This window comes from Hirundo rustica, chromosome 18, assembly GCF_015227805.2.
Source record: "Hirundo rustica isolate bHirRus1 chromosome 18, bHirRus1.pri.v3, whole genome shotgun sequence".
Classification (NCBI taxonomy): Eukaryota; Metazoa; Chordata; class Aves; order Passeriformes; family Hirundinidae; genus Hirundo; species Hirundo rustica.
Window position 1 is genome coordinate 2,531,531 of NC_053467.1, and position 27,714 is coordinate 2,559,244.

The 27,714-nt window shown below is 45.3% G+C and overlaps 2 protein-coding genes across 9 annotated transcripts in view; one reads left to right on the forward strand and one right to left on the reverse strand.

The window, feature by feature from the left end:
- The window catches only part of B3GNTL1 (UDP-GlcNAc:betaGal beta-1,3-N-acetylglucosaminyltransferase like 1), a 103,987-nt gene extending 92,205 nt beyond the window's left edge, over positions 1–11,782 (forward strand). Inside the window, exons 10-13 of one of the 6 annotated variants that reach the window (XM_040081441.2) lie at positions 4,950–5,018; positions 6,222–6,296; positions 8,709–8,795; positions 11,648–11,782. In XM_040081441.2, coding sequence (XP_039937375.1) covers positions 4,950–5,018; positions 6,222–6,296; positions 8,709–8,789 — 225 coding nt within the window. In that variant the 3' untranslated portion in view covers positions 8,790–8,795; positions 11,648–11,782. Of the gene's footprint in view, positions 1–4,949; positions 5,019–6,221; positions 6,297–7,056; positions 7,815–8,708; positions 8,796–9,375; positions 9,716–11,555; positions 11,605–11,647 lie in introns of those variants that run through there. The other 5 variants (XM_040081444.2, XM_040081443.2, XM_058422892.1 and 2 more) reach the window with 5 other exon arrangements.
- The window catches only part of TBCD (tubulin folding cofactor D), a 113,969-nt gene continuing 95,897 nt past the window's right edge, over positions 9,643–27,714 (reverse strand). For 2 of the 3 annotated variants that reach the window (XM_040081436.2, XM_058422891.1), the window contains 6 exons: positions 22,877–22,998; positions 22,016–22,093; positions 16,597–16,686; positions 16,146–16,233; positions 14,322–14,431; positions 11,789–11,924 (listed from right to left, as the gene is read on the reverse strand). In XM_040081436.2, coding sequence (XP_039937370.1) covers positions 11,789–11,924; positions 14,322–14,431; positions 16,146–16,233; positions 16,597–16,686; positions 22,016–22,093; positions 22,877–22,998 — 624 coding nt within the window. Of the gene's footprint in view, positions 9,976–11,788; positions 11,925–14,321; positions 14,432–16,145; positions 16,234–16,596; positions 16,687–22,015; positions 22,094–22,876; positions 22,999–27,714 lie in introns of those variants that run through there. The other variant, XM_040081437.2, reaches the window with a different exon arrangement.

Sequence of the window (27,714 nt, forward strand, 5' to 3'; positions counted from 1 at the left end):
GAAGGCCTTTTCCCCATTTCCAAATGGGTTTCCCTTTGCCTTTTTCCAAGAGGAGCATCACCAAACCTTGTGTTGCAGCTCTGGTCCTTCAGCTCACTCCCACAGCCAAGGAAAGTTCAAGTTTTGTAGCATTTTAACCTTTCTAAAAGTGTGGGAGTGGCACCATCAGAGCCTGGAGTGGGGAAAGCAAAGAAAAATGAATAAAGGGGAGAATATTGCACTCACCTCGACAGTGCAATGGCAATGTTAAAGCAAGATAAAAGCCTCCAGAACAAGGAGAGAGATGAAATTTGAAAGTTTCAGTTAAATCCAGGTATAAAACACCCTCAAATAGCATGGGGTAAATCGAGGCTTCGTTTTGGACTGTAGTGAATAATTCTTGGCCAGGAAATGTCTTCTGCAAGCTCTGTTTTGTCAGCACAGAGCTGTGCACACCCAAAACGTGCCTGGCATCACTCAGATCTGCTCGGAAGGGATGAGGCTCTGGCAGTGAGTCCCACACCTATGAGGGCAGGTGTATGCTATAAATAAAAAGGGAAATGTTTTATGTCCAGTGTTTAGCAGCTGGTTTTTCATGTTGGATTCTGGTGTGAAAATTCTCCAGTGACTTTTGTTGTGGAGATGTGCAAAAGGAGGAAGCTGCTGCTATTTTCAGTGGAATTTTCAGGTGTCTAAATGGAATAATGAAAAGCATTCCTGGGATTTAAAGATGTCCACAGCTTCTGTCCTGGCTGTAGTGCTGAAGAGGTGAAATAAATGCAGCTCCTGACACAGAAAATCCCTCAGATTGTGACTTGGTGGTTCCATGTCATGGCAGAAGCTGTTTGTGCCTCTGTGTGTCTCCTGTCCTGTTTGCCATTGGCTGTATCTATTTAAACTTGCATTGCAATGCGTTCAGTTACTTTGTTTTGACATGAATGGCCCAAATTGATTTTGCTTCTGCAGAGATGTATATTAATGTGCTCCCGAGGCTTTCTACAAGCCTCAGTGAAAGAATTATAAATAGAAGAATTACCAGGGTTCACTAGAAGTTTAAAGCAGATGGGGGATTGCAGATGTGGAGGGGATGCAGCAGGGAAGATCTGCTCAGGAGGGTTTTGTGGAGCTTGGAGGTGACTCTGCAGAGACTAGCTGATGTTATGAGGAGGGAGAAGTCAAAATGTGCAGGTGACCATTTATTGAAAGGGTTTTTCCAGTTTTCCGTCAGGTTCCCCTCGGTTATTCTCTCTCCCATGTCTAACTTGCCTCTCACATCCTTCCAGCTCAAAGGCACCTTGAGAACGTGCTGGCTGCAGGTTGTTGTTTTCTGTAAAAGGCTGTCACAGACCCAAACCAAACCACAGGTGAAAATAAGAAGGGGGAATAAAACCCCGTGAGGATCATTCACCATAAAAGGACATCATGAAGCTGATGAAATCGTTCAGTTTTTCCATTATGAAATCTGAGTGGAGTGGGAAGTGTGAGGAAATTCTCTGCAGCAGCCAAGCAGTCACACAGGAAACAAGCAATGCAATGGTTGTGCAATCACAGCAGAGCTCAGGCAGGCAGGTGGTGACTCTTCTGTCACTCCTGGTCCTTCAGTGGCTTCCCAGGATGTGCACTGGAGGAGGAGCTGCTGCCCATTCATCTCCTTTTCCCCGGGAGGTCTGAGAGCCCCAGCCTGGCCCTGCAGAGCCCCAGTGTTTATTAGGAGGAACCAGCCAGAGAAGGGCTTTGATCTTCTCAAACGTGTCTTCCCCTAGCAGAGGTTGTTTCTGAGTAAATATCTTCTCTTGTGAGCGATGTAAATTTTCTCTTACGAGGGAGAAGGCGATCTCTCCTTTCCCCCCTTACACCACGCTTCGTGGAAGTTGCAATCCGTAGTTATAAAAATGACTTAGCAGATACCCAGCTGTCTCCTCCAGTTTTGGGCTGAGAGAATTAGCAGTGTTCCTTCCTTTGGAAGTTTTGGAATTGTGCAGATTTTTATACAAACGATGCTCAAACCAAAACCATGTAATAATAATTTGTATATTTTTGTAACACTGAGGTGTGATCTGAGGACTCAGTGGTCTCATACTGTCAGAGGTATTGCCAAAGAGTAATCTTGCTAAAAGGAGAGGGGGGAAAAAGAGCAAATTGAGACTCCTTTATGGTTTTATAATTCATGGTTGCTCACAGGGAGACAGGAGTTCATGTGTGGATAGATGTTCCTCATAAAAGCTACAAGAAAGAAGCCCATTAATGCAGGAAAATAAATAGGTGTCTCTGGGTTTATCCTGATAGTGTATAAAGTAAATAACTCCCATAAGCCTGATGCCCTGACTTCTCCTTATAGGATAAACAACGGTGCCAGAGTCCTGTATTTAGACTCCAAACATAGCTTTGCTTTAATTGGAAAATAAATAGTGTGTGTCAGAAAAAGAGTTGACTTCCATTTTGGCCACCCACATGGCGTGCAGCCTGCAGGAAAATCGCCCATTCAAGTCTGACCTGTTTTATACTGCTGTAAATACCAGATCTAAGCTGCCTGGATCCACTGAGAATTAAACAGGGGAAATGCCTCAGTGATAACAAAAAAGAGGTTGAGCTCTTTCCATCCCTTTCCAAGGGAAATTTGTCACAGACTCACCTGTGTTGTTTTTTCCACGGAGGGGTTTTGTGTGGGGCTGTTCTGGGGGCTGAGAGTTGCCGTGGAAAAGGGCAGAGTTTTCTACACCCAGAAATTTGAGTGGTGGCCCAGGGTGAGAGGGAGGGTTCCAATTAATGGCAATTCAGTGATACGAGGAGTGACTTTAGGGTGAGACTGTTTACAAAGGGATGTAGTGACAGGACGAGGAGAAATGGTTTTGAACTGACAGAGACTGAGATTGGAGATTAGGATGAAATTGATTCCTGCTGAGAAATCCAGGCAGCAGTCAGGGGTTTCTGTTACCTGGGTTATAACATACTGAGGGTGAACACAGAGAATTCTCAGTTATTGACAGAGAATTTCACTTTACCTTATGTCATAAGTTTTGGTGATTTATTTTGGTTTTTATTATCTATAAGAGCATAAGCAGCTCCAAAAATAGCTTCATTTATTGGGTGGTAAGTCAACACACTGGACTGTATTTGTTCCTAGAACTCTGTTGGGTTGACATTGAAGGCATATCCTGCTAAATATTGTTTATTATGATCACAGCTTCCAGGACAGTAAAACACAAGTGGTAGAACTGAGATTTGCTGGATATTGGGGAATTTTCAAGGTGGTTAGCGCAGAATGAAGAGAATACAGCCAGGGAACTTCTCTTCCCACAGTGACTCCTACTGATTCCCTTCATACACACACATTTATAGCTCTTTGTGTATGAGCACATCCACGCCACCTGATTTTCCAGCTCCAACAAAGCACTGCAGTGGGCATGGAAATAGTGCCAGGGATGTAGAGTGTGTTACTCTGTGGAGGAGCTGCTTGTGTGTGTTAATCCAAGCCAGCTGCACCAGCCACAAACACCTTGTACAACGTCCTGGACCTTCCTGAATTCCCTTCCTTTGTGTTTGACCCAGGGTTCATGTTCTTAGTGCAATCCCCGCATTGGGATCACAGAGCCAATTCTGGCTGTGCCCATGATGTGATTCCTCACTCACACAGCCCCACCGTGGAAATTCCACGTTTCCTTCATGCTCTCTCCTTCCTTTGGTGCCTGTTTTCAGGCAACCTCTTCTGCAGGTCTCTGTCTCCCTCTAAGGAGTTCCAAGGACTGTCCCTGCCCACCCTCTCCAGTTTATCAGCTCGTTTCCCTCATTGCTTTGGCCACTGGTGCTTTGCAGCTTTATTTGCAGTCCCTCGATGCTTTTTGTTTGCATTCTCTTGCCGTTGATGTTTAGTGAAGGAAGTGATATTATGGTATTAGAAAAACAGTGTTTCCCTCTACACAAACAGAATGAGGTCACTTTAGGTAAAAGAAAACCATCTTAATCACAGGAAGAAAATGTGTGAGAGAGGTTTTTAGACACGGAGAGCCAGCCAGCCTTTTCAGCCTTCTCTAACTAAATAAATTAATAAACAGCTGTTTGGCTTTTCAGATTTTCTCAGCAGTAAGTGTTGTTAATCAATTTTTAATGGAGCAATTAAAAAGATATGAAAGCTGTTATCCAGCTTTCACCAGAATAATTGATTTCTGTACCACCTTAACTACCTCAACTGTTCTGCTTCAGCATAAGAGCTCCATGCAGATAATATGAATAGATCCAACAGAAGGCAGAGGAAAACATTGCCATGTTTATTTTAAAAAGTCTCCCTAAATGTTCCTGGCAACCTAGTGGCTCAAAAATAAGGCCACTGTGTATTTTAGATGGCAGGCATTTATCCTGCCTGCATATTTATGAGGAATGCAAATAAAAAGCCATCTGAAATATCTGGCACCTAGGGCTGCAAATAATGCTTTCATAACTCTAGTAAGAATAAGCAAAGCAGTGATTATTTGTGTTTAAACATCAGATCTGCTGAACTTTTCAGCTGAAAAATTCAAGTCTATAACCACAGGAATTCCCAAATTTGGTGTGCTGTGCCCTGGAATTGGGGCTGGCATTGCAGAGCACCCAAAGCAGCGGTGCAGCACCACAGTCCTGATGTGTCTGGGGGTCCAGTCCATGCTTGGGGTGGGCAGGAGAGGTTTTTATTACATCTCCTTTGGGGTTTTAGTGGAAGTGCCAAAACGAGGAGACTGGGTTGAGTTTATTCCCTGAGGATGAGGTTGGTTGTGTTCCCTTATGCAGTCAGTGACTCAGATCAGAGCGTGCTCAGAAGACAACTGCAGAATTTCCTCAGCTCCTTAAGGTACACCCAGACAGGATTTAACAAGGGTTTAAGCTCCAAAGGAGGCCCAGGGTGCTTTGCCCTACTCCTGTGTCCGTTCCCTGCCTGCAGCTTTGCTCACATTACAGGTGAAATGCTGCTGTTGAAACATTCTGCTCCTGTTTTCCAGGTAACTGCATTTTGTGATGTCGACAAAAAGAAAATAACAAAAGGATTCTACACTTACGAGGAATCTGAGGTGAGTTATAACCACTCTTGTATTCTTTATTATGATCTAGAAGTGTCTTGGGGAATGTGATGAAGGAATTTGTCATTCTTGAATGCTGTGTAGCAGCTCATTTTGGTAAAGAGGCCGTGCCAGAAGATTGGAGGGCTGGGAATGGACACTGGAATGCAAACTGGAGCCAGGACTGTCAGCTTCACACTCAGTGAAGTCACTTTAGAAAGACAAAAATACTTCTGAAAGGATTCTGATGCTGGGGTAAAGCAGTCTGCACTGACAGGTTTGTCTTCTGAGTGGGAGTAGAATTTGCTTTATAGTGGATAATGGGAAGGAACCCTCAAAATTAGAAGTTTTTCACCAAGTTATCTTGTGAATCAAATTCCCCTGAGTTTGCCAGGGAGTGGGACTGAGGGAAGGAGGGACAGAGGGGACAGGAGAGCCCCTCCTCAGGTACAGCTTGTGCTTAGCCTGGGGCAGCTGTACAATTCTGAAACGGCAAACACAGAGTGCTTTGAGCTGCAGGAAATAACTGGGGGTCAGCATTTGGGCCTGGAATGCTGAGGACTCAGTGCTGGCAGTTCAGTGACACTGTGGGTGTGATTGACACAGATCCTGGGCTTTTGTCTTCCTAAAACAAACCCATTTTCTCCAATCAGCTGTAGACTGTACTGCAAGTGTTGTGAATCCTTAGAAAATCCTGCAGCTTGGATCCCTGGTGAAGTCCCAGCTGAGCATTAACCCTTTAACAGCTCCTGGCAGCAGGGAAAGATCCTCCTGTCTCTGCTCTTGTGCCTGCTCTGATGCTGCCTGAGGGCACAGGAACTGATGCAGCTCACTACAATGGAAAAAAAATGAACCAAAAAAAAAGAAGGAACATTGTTTGTTATGGGCCAGGCTATTGAAACTGCCTTGCCATCAGATCAAAGAGGGAATTGCTTGGGAAGGGGCTGGAAGTAGAACTTGGAGGTGAGGAGGAAGCAGTGGAGCAGTGAGACCTGCTCCTCTCAGCAGCAGAAAGCTCCAAATTCAAAGCTCCAAATTTGGTTTAACTTCACACAACTGCACTGAAATGTGATGGGCACTGAAAACGGACAGAGAATGAGCAAAGTCTCTTTAGCATCAAATTTCAACATATTTTATTCCCCTTTTTGAGTTCAGCAGCTCCTAAAACCAAGCTAGCAAGTAACCTGAGTGCTTCTGTACCCCTTCCTCCTGCAGGAGAGACCAAAACCTAAAATTCCCGTGTGCCACTTCAGGGACGCGAGCCCGCCCTTCGTGATCTGTGTGAAGCTGGTGAGTTCCGCCTTTGGCTTCAGCTGCAGGAGCAGCATTTGCTCCTTAGGAAAATGAGTCTCTATTTACTGTGAGTGGCTTTTCCCAGAGGCTTTTGCTGTACTCTTGAATGGCTTTTTCTAATCAAACTGATTGTGCAGAGTATTTTGGGATTTAAATCAGCAGTATTGGGTAAAATTAAGAATAAGAAAAGGCACAGGTTCTGTAAAGGAGCTGGATCTGTTGTACTTCTACCAAATATACCCCAATGAGCACATGCCCACATCCTTTGGGCCAAGTATTTTGCAGCGTCATGTATGGCAAAGGCTTTGTTTTTAAATCAGACATTAAAAGCCATTTTGTTTGGCCCTGCCAGTTCTGAATGTATCTGACTGTGGTAACTCATTTCACCTGGTTTAATTGCCCTGATAATATAATTAGAAGATGATAACCAGCAGTTCTTCTGCTGTTGTAACACAGAAGCTTTAAAATAACAAATAATTGCAGTGGTGAACACCAATAGAAACCCCTCTGACAGCAACTACACCCTGCAGCTCCACACAACACTGACATTCTAACGCTGCATCTCCTCAGAGATGGATCAGCTGAATCTCCTCTCCTCTGATTTTAACTTGCACTCCCAAGCTCATGATCAGCTCTGAGCTCTAGCTCTGGGTTGTAAAGCCAGACTGAGAGTGCCTCAGGGCATTATCGTGTGCTGTTGCTTGATAAACTCTTGGATCAGCAAGTACTATTGCAACTAATTTAATTTTTCATTTAGCAGTGGGTGGAAGTCCCCAGACAAAACATCTGTGCAACCTGTTGTAAAGCACATTTAATCTGTGAAGCCCTTACAATGAGACTATTATACAACATCTTGTCTGCAAACTCTGCTCTCTGACTTCAGCTGGGATTTCATGGCCAACTGAGCATTTTCTCCTTGCTAATTCTTTACCAACCTGAGTTCAGCACCATTTTCTGAAGAAGGAAGTGTGCTTTAAGGGGCTTTATTGGCTTTTATTTTGCTGCTCGTGGTAGGGGATTATTTTTCCTTTTGATACAGACAAAACCTGCATGTTTCTATGCAGCTCCAAGAGGGTGATTTTGGAGATCAGATGTGTTTGTGAAGTGGGTTGTTTACAAGAAGTGACTCTGTTGGCCATGTACTTGGAGCAGCTCATTTATTTTTTCAGGCAGTTCCTCCCTTGTGAGCACTGGCAGGGCTTTGGTACCAGAGCAAATTGTTCTGGAAGAAGCAGGCATCCTCTGATCTTTGCTCAGTTTGCATTTTATACTGGCTCCACAGACAGCTGGAGCTGGAATTCTGCTCTGTGTGAGTTTTTGCTGAGGAGAATCCAAGTGTGGCTTTAGCTGGTCAGAGCAGCCTGGCCCTGCAGGGCCACTTCACCCAAGGGTTTGTGCTCCGTGTTTGCTCCCATTTGGAGGTAAAAGCAAAATGCTCAGAAATGCTGCCTTGTGCCTGGCTTGGCTTGGATTCCAGTGGCTGCAAATGAAAGGGATTTTTATTTTTCTGTCACAGCAATTAAACTAATTTGAGTGTATAAAGTTTACAGAAAATTTGTGGCTAGGTCTCTTATTGTACAGCCCTGCCTGTTTTTTTCCTGTGTTCTGGGAAATGAAAGATTTGTCTTTAACTTTCCCACTTAATTTAGCATCTGACCCCTTATGTATTTTTTTAACCCCTCTATAAAGCAGGTTATTTTTTCCAACTCCTTCAATTCCAGTTTCAGTGGGACTCCATTTCTTTAGCTTCACAGTTAAAACTTCACCCTTGCTGTTCTGGGCCAACCACACAACCACGAGCAGCAGCTTTATCCCCTACCTGTGGTGTTGTCAGTGTTAATTTTGGGGTTTTTTTTGGTGACATTCCTTAAGATCAGTAATTAAGGATTCCAGGAAGACCCCAGTGCTCAGGAAGGCTGAAGTTGCCCTGTTTTCTCAGCGACATCACTGAGGTTGCTCAAGGACCGAATGTACCCAGTTCCTGTCCTGATAACTTGACTGGGGCTCGAAAGGAAACACCTTTAACTCTGCAGAGTACTTCATCTGCTGGATGAAGGGCTTCTTTCACCAGACAACTTTATCAGTGCTCAAAATCCACCCAAACCCCTTCTTTTGTCCAGCTCACTCCCTTGGCCCATTTTCTGCCAGTCTCTGAGTCAGCAACACAAGAGCAGAGCTGGGCTGAGCAGCACAGCAGTGCTGAGGAGTTGTCTGATATCCCCACACTGATTTCTACACTAACTTTTCAACATACTCTGACTTTTTGAACAGAAACTCTCCTGAGCCTTGGTTTATTTATTTAGTTCTGCAAATGGGAACTTCTTCCTTCTGTGGCCTAAAGAATCAGAAACCCAAACCTGTTACAACCTGAAATGAGTTTGATCTCATTTTCTTGTTCTTCCCTCACAGGACTTGACAGGTGGAGCCTTTGAAACAAACCTGGACACGCTGAACCTGAAGGAAGGGATGGATTATTATCACTTTAACTAAACCAAGGTGAGCCAGTGCTGCTCTCTGTGTGTCTGGGTGCAGGAAGAGCAAATTCTTCAGGAGTTTATAACTTTTTAGTTGGGCTTTGTTAATTTAATCTTAGGGCTGAGTAGGCCCTTTGTGAGGGAGGTCACAGTTACACCAGGGTAATGCTGTGTGCTGAGTTTGGCTGGTGCACATCGCTCAGTTTGACTGGGAAATTGTGTTTCTAATTCCAACACCCACCAAGCACAGGGTTAGCAGGGCACTGCACCCCCAGGGAAGCCTCAGAGCTGCCTGAGGCAAAGCCTGTGCAGAGTTTTGTGCCACACACTGCTGCTCCCACAGAACTGCTGGTGTTTCCCAGGGTGTGCAGAGGGAACAGCCTCAGCTGGGTTTTGCTCCTCTGCCTGAATTTTTCCTTCCTTTCAAATTTCTAGAGAAGTGTCCACATAGACACACAGCCACTGTTCAAGTGTTGGGATAGTGGCATTTAATTAGAGCCATAAAATAACAGTGTAATTACACTGTGATGTGGCCTGTGCATTTGACCTCCCCACCAACTGATCTCACTGAAGATCAATTTTGGAGCTATTTTGTTTTGTAGGGGGTAAGAAATGAGCTGGATTCCTGGCAGCTGCTTGAAGAACTGACTCACCTTTGAAACTGAGTTTATCACAGGAACATTTTGTCAGAATTAGTTACGTAAAGAGCTGTTATGAGAGACTGTGACACCAGCTAAAATGAAACCTGGGGGGTTTTGTTTGACTGTGACAGAGGAATGACAGATTTTTCCTCAGGGACACTTAATGTTTGGGATGATTTCAGTATCACTGAGTGTTGCCATTCTCACCTCTGAAAAAGAAATCTTGAAGAGACCAGAGCAGCAGGTCAGGTTTAATTCTTGGTGTGTGTACGAGCACAGGCTGCGTTCAGTCAGGGAATTACAAACCACTGACACCAAACCAGACAGGTCAGTGTGACAGAACCTGCCAGACAGCAACATTAAAAAGTGAAAACAAGGAATTTTGGTGTCTTCCTGTGGCACATCTCTCTGCCCCTCCTGCCCAGCAGTGCAATCCTCAGCTCTGCTGAGACCCAGCTTGTTGGGATGCCACGGCTCAGCCTCTTCCCAGCCCAGCAGCACAGGAAGCAGGAGCTCCAGGACAGCGCAGCAGGCAGGAGCTGCTCCTCCTCATGCTGAACTCTGCCAGAGAGAAAGGAAAAGGACAGGTCAGGTGGAGCAGGCACTGCTGGCCCAGCTGTGTAACTCACCTGAACAGAAATGAAAAGACAAAGCTGTAACATTTAGGCCTTTTAACACCTCGGTTTGAACTCCCCTCCAGCAAGTGGTATTTGTACAAAATTTAAAGGAGTAGAAAGTGTTGATTTCAGCTGTAGCCAACCTCATTCACCTTTTTATCCTGCCATGCTCAGCCTCCTCTCTGGCTTCTCCCACTTGTGCTGAGCCAAGTGCTGGGCACTGCTGGGAGCAGCACTGGGGACATGGGGACATTCAAAAGTGACAAAGCAGGTCTTTCTTTCTTATTTTCTGTCTTCTGTAATTCTGGGCTGGAGAATGATTGTGTTCTTCTGACTTTTCAAGAGCTGAATTGGGATTTTTTTTTTTTTTTTTAAACTTCTTTCACTGTGATTTCCAGAGTTTTTGTACAAGTGCCACTTACCTAAGTGAAAACATTTTTACTCTTGATTTCTTTCTTTAAACTGTTCAGCAGGAGGAATAAATTTGTAAATCTTTTTATAAATAGCCTTATGCACTTAGAAGCTTGATTCTCTGAAACGATGTTCAGTGCTGTTAATCAAACTATTTTTTGTCAAATTTGCCATCTCATTCATTCATTCTATTACTTTCAAAAAAAACGACACTGCCCTTCAAGCAGGCTGTCATTGTTTGGGTCAATACTTCAGTTACTTGGCTATTTCCTTATTTTTCCATGAGTCACATTAAAGGAATAAGCAGCCAGGAAATGCCTCCTCTTCAGTGGCCCTGTGAGCTGCAGGCTCAGCTCTGGGCTCACAGTTACACTGACTGTTTGCTTGTGTCCAGGACAGCAAGAGGTAAAGCTCCAAATTAAGCTCAAAACATCCAGGTGCCACCTGTGCCATCTCCATCAGAGATACCTGGATGTGTATTTGGATATTTATTATTATTTTGTTTATCCTAGAGACAGTTTTCTCCTAAAGTATCAGTCTTCTCTCAGCCTTCAATAACGAAGGATTAAAATAAGGAGTTTTTTGAGATCAGAGAGTTCATCTTGTAAGATCTCTTATTCTAAGCATAACCTTTCTATTACTTGATTAGAAAACCTTTAAAAGCAACACTCAGGTCAGTTTTTGTTCTAAAAACAACTCCTTGTCTTGGCAGGAGGTTCAGACTCTTGTTTTCCAGAATTTTAAAAATGTTAGCTGAGGTTTCTTAAAATTGTACTAAAAGCAGATGGTAAAAACTGGAAAATGAATGAAGAAACTGCTACGAGGCAGCAGGAGGTCTTTGAAGGGGATTCATCGTGTCTTAAGTATGAGTCTTGAAAGAAAGATAAATATTTGTATCTACACAGTAACACATATTCATTAAAAAACTAAAAACCTCTTCTAGAACCCCTACCAAAGCAGAGAGTCCTGTTCTTCTGAAATACTGAGTGGGGTGGGCACATCCAAACTATCTAAAAATGTCCTTTACATACACACACACACACACACACACACACACATATATATATATATATATACACACACTTTATGGTTTTGTCTGCTATTCATCCACAGAGGCAGTGCTGCAATACTGTGGTTTGCACACCACCCCATGTCATCATCCTGCTGCTGAAATTGAGAAGTTCCTGTCTTTTCCCTTTCCCCAGGAAGGGCAGAGGAGCCGTGGCTGCACATCTGTGTCTGGAATGCGGCGCTGCCAGCCCGGAATGCGCTCTGGAATGAGGCTGCAAGGGCCTGAGGCTCCTCTCCAGCCATCCCCCAGGTTCTGCAGCTGGCTGGGAACATCCTCAGGGACACCTCCATGAACAAAGCACCCCCGGAGCACATTCCCACCTCACCTTGGGCACCAGCTGGGGCCTGGGCACTTTCAGGAGGTCACAGAGGCAGTTGCGTCTCTCCCTCACCACGGGCAGCTCTGCTTCCCTGGGCAAGCAAAGGTTGTTCCAGTTAATTCAGGCACATCCACACAGCCCCCTAAGTGATCCCTGCCCCCTGCATCACAGTGGGTGTGTGCTTCCATGCACATTTCAGATGGCAGGAGCTTGTGTTGTCTCCCATCTGAGGACTAAAGGACATTTCTGTACCACCCAAAGTCAGATAAAACACAAACAAACTCCAGAGCTGCCACAGGTAACCAGTGGCTAATAAAATGTCCAAGACTATTCTTTTATAGAGTTTTATATTAAAAAAAGCCCACTTATTTGAACAACCCTTTTGATCAGAAGTTCATTTATTTATTCTCTAAAGTTATTGGACTTGGAGAAGACTCTCCCAACCCTCTATAGAAAAAAGGCAAAAAAAAGGTGAGTTAGAAATAACTTCAACCAATTTTTCACACTTTGGACAATTTGTCTTATTTACTACTGGAAGCTTTCCTGTGGCTAAACAAAGTGTATTATTTATAATTTATTTAAACTCTGCATGACACGATTCTATGATAAAGTTGCTGGAGTCCCAACAAGGAAAATATGTGTATTGCAGTAATTACCATATTCCTTCAAATTCTCATTTGGCTTCCTGCTGCTAATACTTAGGGTAATTCAGAATTTAGACTGATTATTTCAGCACTGGGAGAGCTTGAGGAAAACAAGCAGCTCACTGTGACACTCAGCAACAATTTCAAATCTCTTTTTTCTGTAGACAGCCCAAATCTACCAAGATAAAACAATTAAGTTTTGAGTAAACGAGCTCTTTGTCTTTCATCTCAGAGCAATGGGCACAGTGCAGCAGGGTACTCTGGGCGTGCTGCAAGCCAGAAGAAGCCAGGCACACTCTAAAAAGGACAGGGTGAAAACAGAATATTCCTTTTCTTGGAGTGTTTTCCTGGGGAAGTGTTTTGCTTTGATTTAGGAAGGCAGCTGTGGATGAGCAGAGCTGCACTGCCACTGCTTCTGTAGCACTGTGAGTGCTGGCCCTGGAACCATCCCTGGTGACAGCACTCAGCTCATCTGCTGCAGGGCCACTTAACAAACTCCTTGTGCAATTCCTGAGCAAGCCTGCTCCTAAAGGCAGCTTTCCAATGGGGCTGAGGCAAAATCAGCAAAATCCTAAACTTCACTGCACTTAAACGGAATAGTCACCACAGAACTGCAGGCAATCACTCCTTCAAACCTGAGACTCTGGTTCTAATTTTGCACTGGAAAATTCAGAAAAAGAGCAGGAGCCGCCCCTCCTCTTGATAAACACAGCTTTCTTTTCATAAGTGTGAAGTTCTTTAAGCTTAAGCACAGAAATAAACTGGAAACTACACAAAAGTCAAACAGTGTAACATGCAGTCTGCAACTCTGTCACCCACCCTGAAGGTGTATTTGTTTCTTTGAGTTTATCTGGGATAAATTTATTCCCATGAGATGTCAATGAAGACAAAAAGCCATTTAATATGACTGAATAAATTATATATTTTTCTATATTTGTCTGTTCTCTGTGACTGCTGTTTGGGGCAGCACCCCCATAGCCCAGGTCTATGACAAGGAAATATATTTAACAAGGCAGCAAAACGAATAAACTAATTATTATCTTCAAATTCTGTATTTTCTTAAATCTCTTAAATCTCCCAGGCATGCAACTTTCATCAGCCTGCCCAGGTGATGATAATACCCAACATCAGAATTTGCAGAAAGGGGAAAATCCAGTGCTAAAATACTGTTCCCTGCTCGTGTCACTGCAGAGGAGTCATGGAATGATTCCTTTGCTCTAAAAGTCACCGGATCATGCTCATGAAGAACAGGACCCTCTTCCCCTGCCCTGGAAGGAGGTGACAGTACAGATAAGAGTAGGGAAAAAAATATAATGACATTTTCTATGAAGTGGTTGTTTAATTCATGCCATCCTATGCCTGGGAAACATCTAAACTGCTCCAAGCCCAAATCTCTGCTTGAATACAACGCTTGTAGCATGTTGAGTAATTACATTTCATGGGAGATTTGAGCTGTTCTGCTAATTCTGTTGTTTTCCAGCTTGCAGAGATCCTTCCTTTCCCCAAATCCTGCCAGTGCTCATAAATGCCAAGAAACTGTCTGTGCAGTTTGAAGTTTGACTGTTTGCACAGCCCAGTCTCTGGTTCATGGAAAACTTCCAAGATTTCCTCCCTTTTTATGTTGTTAGAAAAAAATCTGGGTACTTTATCTAGCGGTGATTTTACACATCCCCCTTCCAGCGGGCAGAACCCTGGAGAGTTCTTTAGAGCAGAGGAATTCCTCGCAGCAGCGCTTTCGTGGCCTGGAAGCAATAAAGAGCTGAACCTACGCTCTCACTTCTCACAGCCCCGAGTTTTGCGCCCTCCAGGGCCCAGGGGCTGCGCAGGGGCAGCAGGGCACTCACCAGTTGGTGTCACTGAGGATGGCCATGGCCTGCTCCACGACGGCCGCGTCCACCACGTCGCCGTAGGTGAGCAGCATCTCGTACACCTGGCTGGCCGTCGTCTTGCGGATCTGCGGGGAGGGGCAGCGTCAGCAAGGCCAGAGCAGAGCTGCGGGGGGCTGCTGAGCTGCAGGGGACACGCAGGGCTCATCCAGCGCAGCTCCTGCACAGCACCATCCCCAGCAGCCACACCCTGTGCACCCCCGGAGCCGTGTCCAAAGCAGCCTCATTCCCCGGGCAGTGCCCGACACCCTCCGGGCGAAGAAACTCGCCCTGAAATCCAGCCCAAACCTTCCCTGACACCACCTCAGGCCCTTCCCCAAGTCCTGTCACCGCAGAGCAGAGATCAGGGTCTGCTCCTGCTCTTCCTCTCATGAGGAAGCTGCAGCTGCAGCGAGCTCTCCCCTCAGTCTCCAGCTGAACGCACCGAGCGCCCTCAGCTGCTCCTCACATGGCCTCAAGGCCTTCTCCATCCTGCCGGCCTCCTTTGGATGCTCTGACCCATGGCCTCCTCCATCCTCCTGGCCTCCTTTGGATGCTCTGACCCATGGCCTCGAGGCCTTCTCCATCCTCTCGGCCTCCTTTGGATGCTCTGACCCATGGCCTTTTCTCCATCCTCCTGGCCTCCTTTGGATGCTCTGAGCCACAGGGAAGAGCCCAGAGCTGTGGGCTGGTCCCTCACACCGAGGCCTCTGACAGATTTCCTGCAGGAAGGGATCTCATTTCTGCACCTCAGGGAATTCCAGCCCAGCACCTCAGGGAATTCCACCTCAGGGAATTCCACCTCAGGGAATTCCATCCCAGCCCCTCAGGGAATTCCACCCCAGCACCTCAGGGAATTCCATCCCAGCCCCTCAGGGAATTCCACCCCAGCTCCTCAGGGAATTCCTGCTCCTACACTCAGTGCAGAATTTCCCATTTCCCACACCTCTGTCCCTCACAGAGCAGGAATTCAAACACGTGAGATTGGCCCAGCTGGAAAGGGCCCAACTTTGCCAAAGGAATTACAGGGTAATTTCTGGACACAAATCAAATTGACCCATCTACAAAAACAGAACAATTTCTGATGTATAAAACCAATAAACCACAGAACTGAAATGATCTCTCTCCACTTCTCACACTGGGTCCCTCCTGCAAAGGATTCCTCACAGAGCAAGTACACACAACATGGAAATGGAACAGAAACCTGAAACCAAACTTCAGGGCTCCCAGGTTTGTGCAATGAAAAAAACCTAACCCCAAGGCTTCCTAAGCCAACACAGATTTCAAAGGACTAAAATAACACCATCACACACCTGATCTCTTGTACATACTCAGATTTTCGTGTCCTGTTAGTTCCAGGAAAAAGGTAAAAAGTCTGCTAAACTTTCCTGCACCAGCTTTTGGCACACATAACAAAATAGATGTTTCTTTCTCTTGAACCAGCCCTACTCCAGAGTTGCTGCTCTCAGAAATGTCACAGAACTGACAGTAATTTATCTGCTGGAGCTTTCAGCACTAAAGGGTGAACAAGTTTTCCCAGAAACAAATGGCTGAGGCACCTGCATTGCTCCCAGTTTAACCAGTGAGAACAGGAGGTGGAAGGGCAGCCAGGTACATGGCAGGGGCACAGGCAGCAGCCTGTGTCAGGGGCAGCACTGCAGAGAGCAGATCCTTGAGAAATAAACATTCTATACATTAATACCTGCTAAAGACAATGCTGCTTCAATACACTTTGAATTATTTTTCATTTGTGAAGTATTGCAAAGAACAGAGCTGGTGATGTGCAAAGTCTTCAGTACTTACAATAGGGAAGGGATGGCAAAGGAGGAGGAACAACTGGAAGAAAACTTTCTCTCTCATGTCTCCTTGAAATTGAATCAGGCCACAAAACCTAGAAAATATCAGAAAAAACAGATCCTGCTATAAGTGCACAAGTACTTTTTGAGGGCTAGGATGAAAATGGGCATTGGGAAAAAGGCAGGGAGGGGAAGCTGTGCTCTCTACAAAGAAAAAGCAAATGATTCCCTTTAAGCATCTTTAGGGCTATAAAAAACCTCAAACTTGAACATTCAACTTTATCAGATCACGTTTCACTTCAACCATCCAGAACGATGGGACTCTCACAACCTTCAATCACATGAATCTGTGTGTATTTTCCATGGAAATTCCACATGAACCAGACCTCACTGTTACATCTGTGGCAAGTTAAATACTCTTCACTTCCTAGGAGAAAAGATTGATTTCATTAACTCACACTCCTATGCTGGAGCGAAGCTTCCGGATGTCCTTGGACCTTTTGATCTCTTCTTTACAGAGGGTGAACAACTTCACTGGGAAGGGATGGCTGAAAACGGAAAAGAAAAAGAGATGAGCAGTAGGTTTCAGCAGAATTTCCAAGACATTTCATGACTATCAGGGTGCCAAACACACTCCAAGGCAAGGCAAGACACACTGCAGGGTGGTTTGTGCTTTCCCCCAGCTCAGGAGAGTTTGGCCACCACGTTCCTGGGCATTTCATTTTTTTTAACAAGAGAGGGAAGTAATTATGATTAATTATTTACACTGCTATTGTCTGTGCGCTGAGGAGCGAGCTCCTTTTAGCCACGCAGGATAACTGGCTTGCCATGGTTTGTGTTTAAACAGCGTGGAATGATCAGAAATGCCATGTCAGGAATTACATTATCCTGCAGCCAAATAACAGTCTGTGTGTCATCGTGGCCATTCCCTAAGGTCTCCAACCAAACTTTACATTAAAGGGGATGAATGTTGTTCTTAACTACTCCACCATTTCACAGCCCAAATTCCTTTGGTGATTCCAGACAACGTAATTAAAGTCAGGGCTCACAGTTCTATTACGTGTACAGGCCATGAAGCCATCTTTAAATATATTTAGCAAATTCTTTTCTTTTTCCACACAGTCTGGGAAACGTGATTCTCACAGCTCTTTCCCAGACACTCGTACAAACACAAGTACTGTTAGTTATTCCAAGGATCTATCAAAGAGCAGGAAAGAGGGACTAATGCTTTTATTTCAGTTCAAATTATTTAATCTTTTACTTGCCACTCTCAAGGCTGAAGTGCCGTAGATGCAAAAGGAACTATTTCATATTTGTCTGGTGAGCACAATAACTTCTAGGCTGCGTATTTTGGAAACCCCACTGAATTGTGTATGCAAAGCAGAAAGCAGAAATAGTACCATTCATTTTCTGCTGCCACAATTCAAAGCTGTGGATAAAAACTACTGAAGAAAGCTGGGCACTGTCATCTGTTGAAGGGCAGAACATTTAAAAGAAGATGTTTATAGGAGCACCAAGATGTTTTGTTAAGGTAATGTGCCTTGCTCTGTAGAGCTCTCCAGACAAGAGTTAGTGGTTTTTAATGATTTTTTAAAAATTTGTAACCAAATCCCAGCACGTACTGGCAAATAGTGACCCTGTTTAAAAAAAAAAACAAAAAACAACTGAACAAACCATGGTAAACTGAGGCAGAGAATTCTACACATGGTGGAACAACAGACATCTGCAGGAATGAGTCCCTGTGTGTCTGTGGGCATGGATTTTTCTGGGGGGTGAGGGAAGAGCTCTCTGAATGCTGAGGTTTGTTTTGCCTTACCTTGGTGGAATTTCTCCTCCTCCCGCCCCAATTACACAAAGACCCAGCTAATTACAATCCCTGCAGTACACGCCTGGCTCAGCACAGGCCAGGCAATGCAGTGAATCAGGTGAGATTTAAACTGGTGGAAAAACAGGGACATCGCCGAGAAGGGGAGCAGCAAAGAGACCAATTGGAACATCTGGAATAGATTTAACACATGGAACCTCACGAGCAGCATTTTGAGTTTAAAACAGATGCGCTTTCCTTTCTGTTGGTTGCCAATTCCGCATTTGCAATAACTAAACCTAACCTACGCGTGATCTCAAGTGACTCAAACAGCTTGGCCTCCGTAAAGGAAATTGAGAAAATTCCTTCTCCTGTGTGGGCACTGTGCCAGCAGGAACAGCATCAGCACTGGGGAGAAGGGCTCAGCCTGAAGCTCCTTGCATTCTGTGAGCTGGGCACACGTGGCACTGCCAGGGCTGTCACCTCCAGGTGAGCTGGGTCTGAGCAGCGCCGCTGGCATTGCAGGGTGGAGCTGGCACCAGGCACTGCCAGCTCTCTGCTGCATGGCTGGTCATGCTACAGCAGTAAAACTGCTTAAAAATAATCCATGGGAGCGCGGATACATGGAAATTATCAGCTGGAGATCACAGACTTTCTTAAAGCACTGCAAGTTCGCCAGAAAAAAGCAGAGAGAATACATGGGTGCTTCTGTTGGATGTGTAAACCACATACAAGTAAGAGAGAAGTGCCACTTCCTACCCCAGAGAGCACTAGATCCCGAATTGTCATTGCTCTGTTCTCATGGCACTGAGTATCAGACACATCTCACCACACTTCTAAAAGAACAACAGTCCACAGGGCTCTGGGCAGCCCCAGCAGTGCTGGCATCCCTCACCCACCGGAGCAGCAGGAGCTGTGACCAGTGACACTCCAGTGCCAGCTCTGCCAGTGGCCTCAGTTCACTCTCCTGTCCTGAAGGGTCCCACCAGCAGCAGGGAGCTGCCAGCTCTGTGCTATAAGAGCAGCCTCTGGTGAGCTCACAGCAGCCCAGCCTGCGCTGCTGTATCTGTGAGAGCTCTGCTCTGAGCTGTGCCCGCTGCCCCTGGCAGTGCCCAGCCCACAAACACCCGCTGCACTGTCACAGCAGCACTCCACAAACTGCCCTGGCATGGAATCAGGAGAGTTTGGGCTGTGAGACCACAGAGCTGAGGGCTCTGCTGCCCTGTTTGGTGATGCTGCAGCACCACCAACACTTCAGCCCAGCACACACCTGCCCCGCTGCCAGGAGAAATCCACTTCCCTCCCTTCCCTTCCTACTTTGGCACAATTGTGAGGCTGAGGAAACCCCTCAAGGTGAGAGGGAGAAGGGCACTTCTCACCCAGAGCAGTTCTCCATTCATCCTGCAGTGATACAAAGCACTCCTGTCAGCACCAGGAGGGGGAACCTCTCGTGCTGGACAAGCAGGTTTGTGTCACCTTGGGACAGGTAGGAAATTACAGCCTGGAATGTTCTTTTCCCTAAGCCAAGCACAACAGAGGAGCCAGTTCTGGAAGCCTTTTGATGACCCTGGTGACACTAAAGCTGATGCATTTCCAAGCCCACAGGACAGATGTTTACCCCACACTCCCCATGCCAGTCCCACACATGGCCAGTGCACCTCCCTCGAGCACCAGCACCCAAACCTCGACTGTGGAGCAGGAACAGCCAGGGCTCACTCGTCCTTCTGCACAGAGAGCACACACCAACCACACAGAGCTCCCCCAACACTGAGATTCAGCTGCAGAAGCACACCAGAAAAGTTCAGCTTTACATTCTGACTGTAGGAGCTGTAGGGTGTGAAAAGGCAGGAAAATGCCTGGTGGGTTCCACCTGTGCAGGGCAGGAGTGACACCCTGTGGCAACTGGTTTTAACTGGTGCATTCACAAGGGTCAAACTCATCCTGCTGCTAATCCTGGTTAAATTAAGCACTGATGGATATTACCCATTCTGGACTGTGGATGTTTTATTAGAAAACAAATGTGTGGGAGAGCTCACAGTTTCCATTTCAAACTACAAAATGCATTTGCAAACACTTTTTACAATGCAGCAGTTGCCTATTTGGCAGCTGGTTTAGGTATAATCCTGATGCCAGACATCCTCCATGCCAATTCCCTTGCTAAAACTCCATTCAGCCCAACATGGTAAAAAAATAATGAGGGGAGGAAATGAAACAGGAGCTGAACATCCCAAGGAAAAACACAAGCATGTATCTCATGTATCTCATCTTGTGTTTCAGACACACTGTACACAAAAGCTCCTGACACTGCAGGCACACGTGGCCTTTCCATGCCACCAAGCAGTGCCTCCATTTTCACACCCACCCTGTGATCTTACACATTTTTATGGAGGCTGCTCTGGAAAGGGAATAAATGGTTCCATCCCAGAGACCATACCCAAAGTCAGAGTCTTCTGTTCAAAAAGGAGCAGGTGAAATCCAACAGCAGAGGCAGGCCTTGGAGCCAGGATCCATCCCTAACTACACTCAAAGGACTCACCAGAATAACAAAATGCAAACATTGCATGAAATATGGGAAGTTTGGGCTCACCCATGATCCACACAGCATGGCAGAGCCCTGGGGATTCATTCACCCTGTGAAGTGCCCACAGAAACCCACCCATGGTCAGCCCTGCACCAGGAGGCACCCACATTCCCAAAATCTGACACATGCAGGAACAAAACTCTCCATCTTTTAACTGTCCTCCAGCTCGCCAGTGCTCTGCCCTTCCTGGGCTCTGTTTGGAAACAAGTTCTGCACTCCAGGCCAGCATTTCACTCCCCTGACATGAGCACGATCCACTTGGCTGCTTCATTGTTAGTTTTCTTCTTTGGTTTCATCATCAAACTGGAGGCAAATACAACTGGATCAGCTTCAAAATCTTTTCCCCCCATAATAGCCCTGGATTTTATTCCAGTCCTTTTACACAAAGCACCACAATGGCACCACAGGGCTGAGGCTGAGTCACTCACACAGCAAAGGCATTGCTGCTACCACTTGGTTTCTGCTCAGTGACCTGGGAGACAAGACTTTGACTGGAATTTCCACCCATAATCTCTCACCTTCCCCAGCAGGGATGACTGGAACTTGTGTGGAAGCCCCAGATCACCGGCACGATCACCAAACCGAACAAACGACATTCACTCCATCTGTCTTTGATTCACTTTAAATTCCCATTCAAACAGGGACTGCCAAATGCAATTGCAGAAATATTATCTAAAACCACACTTCAAGACAAGAGTGAGCTCAATCAAAGCTTTCAGAATGAGGAAGGCTTTTCAGATTTATCTGCTGTGAGCAATTCTTGAACCAACAAGTTCTCGATCCAGTATCTGTGCTTGCAGGATGTGTGCTGCACAATTCTGCAAATACCTGCAGATGTGCCAAGATGCTGCCTGGGAGAGCTTGTGGAATAGCTTTTGATATTACTGAAATTAAAATCCTTCTTTTCTGAAACATCTGCAAACCCCCATGACTTCACACTGGAGTACCTCACTCACATTTATCCATTCCTAAACTGAACATTTTCCACAAGACCGAGCTCAGGGTGGGAGAGCTGGGACATGCCTTTTTTTAATATTCTAATTAGAATATTAATTAGCATCTTTGGAGACATTCACATCAACCAGAGCAGCAGGACTGGGGGAGCCACAGCTTGTAGGCACAGGGGGTTCTGCAGCACCACACAGGGACACTGCCAGTGCTCAAGGCTCCCAGCACAGCAAGGAATGTGCTCCAACCAGCAGGGATTTAGGAAGCTGGAAAAAGAAAGAATGGATCTGATACTGGTCCAAGAATGCCAGGTGAAACATGCAAATTGCATTTGATTTATGTCCTGGCTGTCAAATTGAACAAGTAACAAATTTCTACACGGACAGGGGAGTCAAGGATTTTATCCAGACCTTTTGTCCCACTTCAGGAAAGTTAAAGCGCTGCAATACAGACTCACACTCAGAGCCCTGAGCACCCCCAGGGCAAGACTGAAGAGCCCTGTTGTACAGTGGGAAATAAACCCAGGAGACACGCAGCAACTCACTTCTCTTGCTCAGTAAACATATCAAAACAGCCATTTGCCAGCATCTGGTCCAGCATTGTCAGGAGAGGAACAGACACCCTGAGGAAAGAAAATGATTCAACAAGGTAAATACAACTCTTGGCATGCAGATGTGTGCTATTTTTAATCAGAAGCAAAGAAAGAAACTCCCTACATAGCTACACACAGGCAAATGAGAGCTCTGATTTATACAGAGGAGGGTTGCTCAGTACCTTGTGTGTGCTGGCTGAATGGGGACAATAGGAAAAAAACCTCATTAACAGGGTCCCAAAACCACAATTGACAGTATCAGAAAATACTAATCTGTTTTGCAGAATATAAACAATGTATTCCACAGACTGTACCAGAATGAAGCACCAGATGAACCAACACATGTCACCTGGAATAACCATGGCCATGTTTCCAACACTTGAGACAAGAAATAAAATAAAAATACAACAGCGATAGAACAAGGGGGAAAGGCTTTAAACTAAAGAGTAGGTTTTGATGGGATAGGAAGAAATTCTTCCCTCTGAGGGTGGGGAGGCCCTGGCACAGGGTGCCCAGAGAAGCTGTGGCTGCCTCTGGATCCATGGAAGTGTCCAAGGCCAGGCTGGACAGGGCTTGGAGCAACCTGGGACAGTGGAAGGTTGAGGAACGGATGAGCTTTGAGTCCCCTGCAACTCAAACCATTCTATGATTTAAAAACTTGAATTTGCAAAATATTTTGCCATCACTCCTTGGTTATACATTTTACCACAGGTCCTGCTGTACCAAACAATGCCCTGGGCATTCACCAGATGTGCCACACAGGAGAATTCCAAAAGCTGTTAAAAGGAAAAAAAAACCAAGGAAAACCATTACCTGTCATTCCGCAGGTTGTCCTCGAAAACCTTGAGCAGCGTCTCACAAAAACCCTCCAAAGCACTGGGGTCACCCTGGATTTTCTTCATGTAGTCAAACAGGCTCTGGGCAGAGTATCTGAGCTGCAAGGGAAGGAAGCTCCAGTAAGGAGAGGGAAAAGCCAGAGGCACACACAGACAGGGGCTGCAGGACTGTGCTGAGCGCAGCTGCCCTGGGAACGCTCCTCCAGCAGCAGCCACGTGCACAAACCAGTGCCAAGCCCAACGGGACCATGGCTCTTTTACCTGCAACAACTCATTCTCAAGGGTTTGTTTTTCCCAAGTTTGCCACTGAAGGACGAAAGACCACATTAAAGGCTCGTTGTTTTCTTCCTCTCAAAATAAAACATCCTCAAACCGCTCTGCTTATCCTGCCTCGCTTCAGATAATAATGCTTGTCCTGCCTCTGCAGGACCACACCAGGACTTCACCAAGCAGCATTTATTAAAGAGCTGATGGAACTGAACAGTGCAGACCAGCCCCACAAACCACCAGCAAAATCAGGGTAAAAATTACACACACCTCAGAAGGAAATTCTGCCTGTTGGTTTAACTGCATTAAACTCATCGGGCAAGATGGCAGAGGAGGGGTCAGGCTGCTGCTCAAGGCTCAGCTGGACACAGTCCATGGGGTCACATCAGCCGCCACAGGCTGCAGCATCACTCAGCAGCTCCCCACAGATTAGGTGGGATATTGGGAAGGAATCCTTCACTCTGAGGGTGCTGAGGCCCTGGCACAGGGTGCCCAGAGAAGCTGTGGCTGCCCCTGGATCCATGGAAGTGTCCAAGGCCAGGTTGGATGGAGCTTGGAGCAGCCTGGGACAGTGGAAGGTGTCCCTGCCCATGGAGGAGGTAGAGTAGGATGAGTTTTAAGGTCCCTTCCAGCCCAAACCACTCTCTGATTCCATGTGCTGTGGGAGGAGAGCAGGCACAGCCTCTCTGGGAATCCCCTTTTCCTCACAGGCCTGAGCATCTCATCAAGGAAAGAGAGAAAAATACAGGAGGAGGATGAGAAACATCCCAAGCGCCTTCCCCAAAGCAAACGAGAGGAATCTCTATTTAAACATTTTATCTAACAAAGCTCATATCAGTAACATTTATGGGTGCATCAGCACCCAAGAACAAGAAACATTTTGTTGGCTCAAAACTCTGAACTATTTTCCCAAAGCTTTAGCCTGCAAACAGCACAGCCCAGCAAATCCTGGGAAGCAGCAGAGTCTGCAACCTCAACACTTTGTTCTGAAACATCCTGGGCAACGCAGGAGCAGAAATATTTCTTCAAAAAGGTCAAGCACTTTGGAGAAATTATTCAGTTGTTCTGAGTTTCAGAATGACAGCCAAATCTCAGTAAAATCTGTACAAGGCAGCTACACTGAAGTGAACGCAGCATGGCTCTTTCACACTAAAAACAACACTGGAGCGTGTCCCAGTGTGCCCAGTATAAACTGGGCCCTGACACTGAAAGGTCTTCACAGGGTATACAACTGGAAGAGAGATTTCCTGAGAATTCAAAACCTGCCCAATTGTTGTATGCTACCCTTTAAAACATTCTGTGCATTTAAGACTATTATAAACAAAATAAGAAACATTTTGTCTTAACAACTCCCGAGAGCAGAGATCAACGCCAAGCAGAAGAAAACCCATCTCAGGAAAAAATCCTAGGTGGTGCCATTTTCTTTCCTATTTCTTTTGTCTCTTAAACAACCTCAGGGAACTCACACAGTTTTTGTTTGGTTTTGTTTTTTGGGTTTTTTTTTTTTTTTTTTTGAAGGAAGCTGAACAACTCAGTGCTTTCTCTGCAGGTTCAAATAACTTGAAAAGGCAAGAAAGGGCATGAAAGTAAAAGGCAAAAAGCACAGCTCCAGGTGGGGTGTGTCAAACCAAGGCAGAGCAGGATAGCAGAAACACTGGAGAATGAGGACAGCACAAGTAATTAAACAATACAGAAGCAGAGGTGTGGATAATCCATCATGTAACTACTTGGGAGATTGAAAAACGGGGCATGTCCCCACTACTGGCAGTAACTGCAGCATAATAACATGACATGACCAGGTAAAATCCTTATTTCCTCCTCAGGTGAACTCCTTTTGTCCCAGCCTCAGTATCAGAGCTGTAATCTTATCCTGAGTATTTGCAGAGAGTATTTCCAAACGTCCTCCTCATCTCCCCAGAACACAAATTCACACTACATCAAACGTGTGACATTTACCTTTCCCTGGGGTTCCACAAGCACTGGGAAAGGAAATTGGGAGGTTAATGGGCTGGAACTGGGACAACTTTGGCTACAAATTCAAGAGGAGGCCTGAGAACGACCTTGTTCTTAGGAACAGTGAAACCAGGGTTTGCCAAGGCTCCCCCAACACTGAAGCCAAGAGCAGATCCTGCAGCAGGAGATGCACAGTGCAGAGAACAGTGCTAAAGGCAGCCCCCACCTGATGACAGAATTCTGTCCTGAAGACTGAACCTCCTGAACCACGAGGATGAGAAGTGCAGCTCCAGCAAGCACAGAGGCACTGGCAGCTCTTTCTACACAAACCTTCATCACAGGCAGCTTTGTAACACAGGGGGACAGCGCTTCCAAAACCACTTCTGAGGCAACAGGTGGGACTGGTATGGTCAGAAAGAATGAGCTAAGGCATCCAGTGTGTAACAGCATCTGTTACATCCAAAATCTCAGCTACACATCAGTGATTAAGACACCTGCTGCACATCAGGGGCTCTGGTTTGTACTTGGCAGCAGTGAGACCTTACATGAAGCAGAAATATCATAATTCACACTATTTTCTGTAAGAAAAGAATGCCTGGAATTATTCTCAAGCATGTTTTGCCCAAGAACTCTCAACCTAGAGGATTTGGGGCCTGTTTCTTCCACCAAATATGCACTGATTTGCATACAATTTGTCCCACTAACCAGATGTTTTCAAGTATCATCTACTAAGATCCCAATATTTTTGTTTGTGAGTTCTAACACAGTAACACAGCTCTGGTACTGTCTGGGAAGAACTTTAAGAGTTCAGAATATGTTGTTCCTTTTTTTCTTTTCTTTTTTTAAGCTTTACTTACAATTTCTATACCATTTTAAAATGCAGTTTTCACTCCACAGTGGGGAGGGGGGAATCACGGGACATTCTGTGCTTCAACAAAATTTTGCAAGAGACGTAGTTCAACAATAATGAAATTATATCAAAATTATATCCTGACCCCTGCAACTGCAGGGTTTGTGCACTGGAGAAAGACCAGCATTGTACATCTGATCTCCACAGACTGAGGGGTTTTATGCAGCCATCAGAAATATGCATCACTGTGGGCCAGATGTATAATTAGAAGATTCTTTTACACAGAGAAAGTGCCCTTTGAACCACGGTGATGGAGCAGAGTGCCAAATCCCACAGGGAATGACATCTTCTGTTTTCCCAGATTATTTCCAGTGCTTCAGCTACAACTCTTCCAGCAGCCCCACTGCCACCAGAACACTTCAGAGACCCCACACGGCTCATTCCAGAAAATCTCTTCAAAAAGCCAAACAAAGAACTACTCTTGCTAAATATACTGCAGAGCAATTTTAGCTGCAGCCAAACTGCCACTGAGCACGGAATTACAAGAGAGCTTTTCTCCTGTTAATTCCCTGAGATGACTAAAAGACAAACTGACATTTGAACTCAGATTATCTCGCAGTATATACAAGAATCTTCTTTTTAACTTCCATGTCCGTGTGTGTGTGTGCACAGATGTTCTGCAAGTGAGAGAGGGAGGAGAGTCACAAGAACACACACATCACTGCAAGGACAAATATTCCAATCATCTTTTTCCTCCATCCCAGATTTTAAAAAGCTGCTCCTTTCATATGGATTTAATAGGATTGTTCTTAAAATTTTCTATCAGTGTTTTAAATCAGTCTCTGGATATCGAGCAAAGAATGCAACAGGCTTTGACAGAGTAGTTTGAACACCAGTCATTGTAAAACACATCAATTCTAATTTCTTTATCACATTTTAGATATTAAAAGTAATTCACCACACACATACACTCCCAAGTGTAAACACCCTCCCTTGCCTTTCCAGCTGACTCAAGAGAGAATTAGGTCATCTTCTCTCTAAAGCCCTCAAGAATATTTTAGCCACGACAAGCCTTCAGTGTTAAAGAAAACTGGAGGATCACAGAAAAGTTAACATTTCACAATCACAGTTTGAGAACACTGCAGAAGGTTTCCCTTAACACACTGGCAGCTGGTAACAAGGGCAGGGAGCTGCATGTAACTGAACTGTTCCAACCTCTCATGACTAAATGCAACCAGGACTTAAAAAAAAAAAAAAAATTAAAATATTGAATAAGAATTTTCCTCTGACCCCAGCTAGCAGCCAGAATGTCTGTTTCTCCAAAATTTTCCTCCTTTTTATACTTAAGACAAATAACTTTGGTTTTGGTGGAGCCTCCTGTAATTAACTGTGTTTGACTGAAAGCTGAATTTCACGGGCATGTTTGCTATTAAAGAAATCTGTTAAGAGTTACATAGTCTATCTGATAATTACTGTCACAAACCAACACACACATGTTTTCAAAGTTTTAAAATAGCCATTTTCATCTAATTAGTTGCCATTTTAGAAACATTAAAATGCTCAGAATTGGTTTAAACACGAGGGACTGCACAGACACAGAATACTCTGCTCCATCAGACCCAAAGGCTCACAGACATCTCTCGATCCCACAGCACTTGGCCAAGTTGTGGCTGACAAGGGGAAGCCATGGGAGACAAGCTCCAGGTGATTTTAACTCCTCCTTTCTGTGACCCAGCAGGAGCTGT